Genomic DNA, 7,208 nt, shown 5'->3' on the forward strand with positions numbered 1-7,208 from the left:
ACACTAAAAGGGTAAAAAGAGGTTCACAATACGCTAAAAGTGTTGTTGGTGGATGGGCAAGGGAGGAAAAGGCTGCTAGAGTAGAGGGTGTGGTTGTAGACTACCGAGAGAGAGAAAGGGTGGCTAGGATTTGGCTTTGATACCAAGAAGAATGAAAAGAATGGTATTGATTTACCTATGAATGATATAGAAGCCATGTATATATTCATGATACAATTTAGGAAACAATATAAACAACACTCTAAATATGCGATTCATACAATCACGGATTTTATACAATCTACCAACAAAGAAAAAAATGTATTCCAATTCCTATATTCAACATTCTAATTCCTATATTCAATAGTTGCTTGTAGAGAAAACTAGGCATTTGTGTTTTCTTACCAAAAAAAATTAAAATTAAAAGACAAGACTTGTTCATAATCAGACAAAGGTAAAGTGAAGTTTCAATATAAGATGTACAGTCACGAAGTCGTTCAGAAAATGCAAGTAAAAATGAAATATAATGCTTCTAAAATGAAGCAGAACATACATTGTAGCTTCACAGGACAACATAACGCCTCTAAATCATATGTCTATTTGATAATAATTGTCTCAGTAGAATGAACTGTTTTATTACATTTAGTTGATCTAAGGCTCTATCAAAATGATCCTTTGCAATATGCTCTGTTGAGATTAGATACAGTTACTGCTTCTTCTCTTCTGCTTTCCTTGGCTGAAGGAAAAAAAAAATGAGAAAAAAAAATTACAGAAATAATCAGTATAGAGAAGAATCCAGTTCCACCATCCACTTTTATTTTGGAAAGTAAGAATTATATAAAGAACCGGTCAAAGCACAAAATACTAGAGGCCATAAAAGGATAAACAAACAAATAACTATCCATATAGCAGGATCAGGTTAACAACACGAGGAAGACAGAGAACAAAAGATCAAAAGGGATCTACTATTCTATAACTAATCATTCACAAATATGGAAGCTACGAGTCTCCATTCACGTTAAATCCACAAATTTGACTGGGATTGTTGGATTCCTTTTATAAAACGGTAGGAAGGTTTCATGAGATTGAGGCCACTTGGCGATCATCCAACCAAGAGATGAAAGCCACTGATCTAATGGCCATGAATGAAGAAGGTTTACCAATTTATAGATAAACACACATTGAGAATCAATCCCTAGTTACGTTGTGTTTGGTTGAGGGATTTGGGAAGGAATTTGAAAAGGGAAAGGGAAAAAGTGTGTAAAATTAAGTGAAATGTAGGTATATTTTATTTACATTTCACCTACCTTTTTTCTTTCCGTTTCTAAATCCCTTCCCAAATCTCCCAATCAAACACAGAGTTAACAGGGATCTCTTGATTTGATAGTCAAGCCCATATCATCATCTCAAAATAATAAGGCCAGCTATGAAGGCCTCTAGCCTCATCTGTTAGGATTACCCACTGATGCAGGGAAGCTAATGGGATGAACACCAAACACAAAGAACAACCACGAATTGATAAAAAGAGACACTCTCTCTTGTATAAAATTAATTCTCCAAAATAATCTGTCTTGTCCTAAGGCTTACAGCTCCTATTTATAATAGAACAAACCTTAATTAACTAAGGAAATAAGCCGTAAAACGTAACGCTCACTAATCAAACCCGAATCAAAGAAATTACAAAAATTACCAAAAATAGAAAGATTTAACCTCAAATCTGGAAACTATGTTTAAAAATACATATGTTGGAAAAAAACCTAACCTCAAATGGATTCTTCTAGACCAAGTAATTGACGAATCAATTATTTCCAAAAACGGCAAAATCAAAAAATTAAAAACTTAAACAGTGGAATTGACTGAAATTCATTGCACACCATGGTGAAGTGATGGGGTAATGATTGTGACATCATTTTCAATGTCCCGACCAAATTCCAAGCCATTCTGAGCACATGCCATCCTGCATCTATTAGTGCCTTTTGCCTTTGCCTTGTTTGTCCATGAGTTCCAAAAACTCTATGGCCACCCACTGTCACACTTCTACATGCCATGTGGCGCTTTTTCATTGGGCTGTCATTTTTTCCCCAAACAACATGTTAACAAGATCCTCCTTTTATTTCTATGAAATTTGTATGTTTGAGGTTCTATCTCAGTTGGGAGTGAATTTATTTCTTGACGAAAGCATGTTTCTTACTTCATAGCACGGAATCAAGTTTCTAAGAAAGAAACGTCACCCAAGTAGGAGTTTCCCACTAGTAAGTAAGGTACTACCATGTGGGAAACTATTGTGAATTGCTTGGGATTTTCCCTGTCCTTAGAGCAATGTAATAAGTAGGGATGCTACAATCACTCAAACAAAATGATTTTCTTAACAAACTCAAGGCTGGATATCCAAATACTGTCCCTTCAAACTACTACAACTCCCTCCAATTAAGTCCTTGAGCCAACCCCATACCCTCTCCTTTTTCAATCTCATGCACCACCGCAGCCCAAAAACTATAGAAAGTTGGCAACAAATCAAGAGAAGAGAATATTGCCAATTAGAGACAAAAGGTACCAATGGATGTGATTTTCCAGAGACATTAACCTGTTATATTGGCACAAGTACAGAGAAAGAATGGCTCTAACACTGAAACAGCTGTGGTATCTATATAGTTGACATGACTTCTCACTCAACAAAGCCTTCATACCAACCATTCATCATTTAGTCAAATATTTAGCTGAGGAACACACTATACGTAATACCTAAGAAGAAAGACAGGGACACGGTTACTGATACAAGACAACAATTTTCAAATATATTTTATTTATTATATCGATAGGCTTAGTTACACAATTGATCCCCAAATGTTTGATGGATCTAACTCAGCTGGGATATGCATCAAGAAATTGGGATACCATCCAAGTTGATTTCTGGTCCTGTTGGACCCATCAATGCATGTCGCACACAATCTTGGTTACCAGCACACTTGTTGGCACATCTTGAGTTGTTACTTGTCTCATGTATTTGCTTGCTGGGCACAAAGGCCTATGCTAAGCTACTTCTATGCTTTTTATAGACAGAATATATGCAACTATACTTGGAAAACTCACTTCTCTCCACCAATATATAAACCAACATCAGTTTACGCTCCCTTTCTTAGAGAACTTGATTATTTATATTAATTGACTCATTAACAAGCAAGCAATTACTACCTCCTAAATGTTTCAAAGATAAGCTTGTCAATGTATCTCATTCTTAATATATATATATACACATATAGGCAATTCATACAGTGAAGCCATTCATCTGTACACTGCATTTCTGTAACAAGGACCACATCCAACTACGCCTTGACTCTTCCGAGCAGTCAATTTTCTACAGAAAAAGATTTGTTTATTTCTGGTGCTTAAGTTTTTAGTTTTAAACTACTTATTGCTTCTACCATTATTTGTCACAACAAACTAAAACGACATTATCTGGTACTAAACCTCTAATTAGCTAAAATTAAAAATCCCAGGTAAGTCATGGACCACCAAGTTTCTTTGCAAGAGCAGAACCAAAATTCAAGGCATCCACAAGTTGCTAGGCAACATGCCAACACCCAAGCAATTGGATGCATCTATGGTAAATGACAACCAAATAGACTGCACAAAGCTATCTATACTCAAACTATATGTAATTGTCAACCATTGGCTCAAAAGAATAACACCCAGGCAAGAGTTCTCGAGCAACAAACAGCAATATTACAAGAATTAGTTTATTCCATCTTCCACTCAGATTAAAATCTTTTTCATATGCTCATATCAGCTGTATGTAAAAAAATATAATGTAAAACAGCTAATCATTTAAAACCAAATTCTAACTCATCTGCAGACTGCATACCATACTGTAATCCAGTATCTTTTTTAGCAAGTTTCAGAATTTCTTTTGGCAAGTAATACTGAACAATAAGCTGTATGAAAATGGGTCAGAAAACTGGTAGCACACAGCATACTTGAGATCAAACAACCCCCAAGAACAATAACAACGATGATGTGTTTTGCACTCTATTCAGTCTGTACTTATGACCAACTAAAGCTAATGACCTTGCCATTTAGTGTACACTTCGATGAGTATAACTGAATAAAGCTCTTTGTTCTAGATCTATGTAACTCATATGCTTATACTTTCACTTGTTCCTCCTAGGCTATGAAGCACCGACATTACAAAATGGGTGTTCAAGTTGGACACATATGGGACAACGACACTCCAGAGACACGCATGACACATTTTTTTGCATGACAATTTGGGGACATTTTCACGGACACGCTGATATTGTGTTTGGACAAGCCTTAGGACACCTTTGTGAGGTTTTCTTTTTATAAATAATTTTATAAAGATGATTTGGGGTCAAAAGTAAAATATATAAAAACCAAGAGGAATGAAAGTGAAAAAAAATAAAAATACACCTACATATACATTGATGACTCTTATATCTTTGTTCCATATGCCCTAAATTTATATTCATATACATAACATACAAAAAAATTTAAAAACAAAAAAAAAAAAAAATTGTCATATTCCCACCGTGACCGCATCCTCATTTTTTTCACGTTTGCCATGTCATGTGTCTGTATCCATGTCCATGTACACATCTATGTCCAAGCTTCTTAGGTTTTGGGCCACATTTGATGCCTCATATAATTACTCATACAGGACAGCAAAAGCAGATCATATATCTATCACTGTATTGCACTTATATAACAGGGAAGAAAGATAAGAAGAAGAAAAAGAATCCATCAACACATAACTTTTCTCCTACTTGATGGAAAAATAGTAACAAATATGTCTCTATTTCAAACCACTTCACTACCTTTAGTGCCTTGCCTTTTACACTCATGCACTGTCTCAGCATTTTAGATCTAGGATAATAACCAATAGCCAAACACAAATATTAATGTGAATAAAAGAGGAAAATATTTAAAGGAAAATCAAAAATATTTTAAGGAGATGTGTCTATGGGGATCAATGTTGATATAGCACATGCTTGCCCCCAAGCTGATTTTATGATTACAAAATTTATAGTTTGTTTAATTTGTTCATAAAAAAAGGGAGGCCTAACTCAATGTCTACCCTTGGAAATATATGAAGTACTAGAAAGTACGCAAACAATCATCAAAGTGTGCTATGGAGCTTGTGGATCGCATAGTTCTTGCAGTACTGAATCCTTTTTTTTTTTTTTTTTTTTTTGCCTCAGCTCTCGGGTTGTGAGAGTTCATGTTTTATCACCGGGGTCTTTTTGGTTTTTTGTAGTCGTCTCTTGGAGCTAGCAGCTTTGCATTTGCCCTTATAAGCTTTGAATTGAGCTCCATTGTACATTTTTTATTTTTTTGGTAACCAAAATGCTCACTTACCAAAAAAAAAAATGAATCCTAATTTCTTAGGTTGCTTGAGTTTGGAACAAATTATGGATGTCAAGTCACTGCTGAGCCAATCTTTGGTAGCTTCATCAACATGAGTGTGAGAAACCAACATTCCATTTTCCCCAAACATGAGGTGCAAACTTTGAAAATGAATGGTAATAGCTCTTTTTTCTTTTTTGAAATATTCACCACTTTTTATGGGTGTACCTACCAACTCACCAATGGTCAAGCAATTCGACCCATAAATCTGATCTGAAAAATTTTCCAACTTTGAACCAAATATCTCTCACAAGTCTCATAAAGACGCATGATGAAGAACCCACCAATTGCTCATAAACAATATATATATATATATAGAGAAAAGAAAAATTGAATAAAACAAAAAACCCATCAAATTCATGTAACAGAAAATCAAACCCACAACAACAATGAAGAAATAATAATAAAGACCCACCAACTGTTCGATCAAATGTCTGAATCAAAAAATGCCGAGATTTGATCAGAAACTGTTACCTTAGTACCAGGGGCTGCTTGGCGGATCTCCTCCTCGGGGATAATAACAGGCCACTGCTCACCGGCGTCGCGGAACATTTGCTCGGTCTCGAGAAGCTGACCCTTGTCGAGAATCATGGTCCTGATGGTTTGTGCTGGGGTGGTGGTGGCATCGAATGCCTCTTCGACTCCATTGACGAAAGTTACGGTGATTTGAGGAGGGTGATCGTCGGTGCGGCGCTTGACCATGAGTTGACAAGCTGGGTTTGATTCTTTGGCCTTGCGAGCGTTGCATTGGGCTAAGAACTCCATGCACGCCGCGGTGCGAGGGTCCAGAGCGTTGAACTCTGTATCCCACATCGAAAAATAATGGCCAACCTTTAAAGTTTAAAAGCAGTTGCTAAAGCTTTAAGACAACAAAACACAAGACAGCGTGAGTGGGCTACTGTTTACAGAAGCCCAGGAAAGTCCCCGGGCCATTTACGCAGAGATGCGCCACTTGGAAACAAGTGAGCTTTGAGCATGGGAGTCCATTTCGGCTGAGACAAGAGTGGAGCTTCTGGACTCTCGCCGAAGTAGATTTGCCAACTTCATAGTTATTCACGCGGTCCATTGGATTAACTGAACGGGGCTTACGATCTTGTGATTTTTTTTTTTGTTTTGCGATGAATTTAAATATTTATTTATTTTATTCCAATATTTTTTGTGAATATTGAGAAGAAAAAAAGATAAGCAAGATACGTTTAATTAATAAGACCAGTTCGTAAATCATTTTTATTTTTTGGCAGTTGGAATCTTCTAAAATTTAATCGAATTTGATTTGATTTTTTGAATTTGTTTTTTAAAATATAAATTAATTTGATAAAAAAAAAAAAACACTAAACAAATATTTATAAATTTATGAAAATTATTTCTATCCCAAATAAGATAAAATTATATGAAAAATGATTGAATGTTTTTCATTTTTTTTACCAAGCTTGTGTATTCTATTTGTTGGTCTTTCATTGTACTTATCATTTTTATATTTTTACTATTATATAAAGTTAACACAAAATTTCACATATTTTATTTTCCTAAAAATGCCTATGACAATTTTCAAATTGTCTATACAAAAAAAATAAAAATAAAATTATGTCCTCAAAATTATACTTATTCATCTTTTTCGTTCTTTGTATATTTGCACACACATCACATGTGCACTTATTATTAATATTTATATAAGTCTCTTGAACCTCCCTCCTCAGTAGCAGCAATTTGAGCATATTTGAAATTCAAGGTGAAAAATCTAATCGAAACTCTTTTTAGTAATTTTTTATATTATAATTTTACATGTGTTCAAAATTGTTCACTTTGTT

The 7,208-nt window shown here is 35.0% G+C and overlaps 1 protein-coding gene across 1 annotated transcript; it reads right to left on the reverse strand.

Moving 5' to 3' along the window:
- Nucleotides 1-475: 475 nt before the first annotated feature.
- LOC145788704 (uncharacterized) lies at nucleotides 476-6,544 on the reverse strand. The gene is made up of 2 exons (XM_028195906.2): nucleotides 5,875-6,544; nucleotides 476-715 (listed from the first exon to the last, which is right to left on the reverse strand). The coding sequence occupies exons 1-2, from the start codon at nucleotides 6,211-6,213 to the stop codon at nucleotides 686-688; spliced, it is 369 nt and encodes a 122-aa protein (XP_028051707.1). The 5' UTR covers nucleotides 6,214-6,544; the 3' UTR covers nucleotides 476-685.
- Between the last annotated feature and the right edge of the window lie 664 nt (nucleotides 6,545-7,208).

This window comes from Camellia sinensis, chromosome 6 (assembly GCF_055761805.1).
Source record: "Camellia sinensis isolate YWXY chromosome 6, ASM5576180v1, whole genome shotgun sequence".
Taxonomy (NCBI): domain Eukaryota; kingdom Viridiplantae; phylum Streptophyta; class Magnoliopsida; order Ericales; family Theaceae; genus Camellia; species Camellia sinensis.

Bases quoted from the DNA above. Each gene is read 5' to 3' on its own strand.
- LOC145788704 (XM_028195906.2), bottom strand. From the start codon at position 6,213: ATGTGGGATACAGAGTTCAACGCTCTGGACCCTCGCACCGCGGCGTGC. The intron at 716-5,874 runs GTAACAGTTTCT...TTTTTCCTTCAG, and splicing joins AAGCAGCCCCTGGTACTAAG to CCAAGGAAAGCAGAAGAGAA.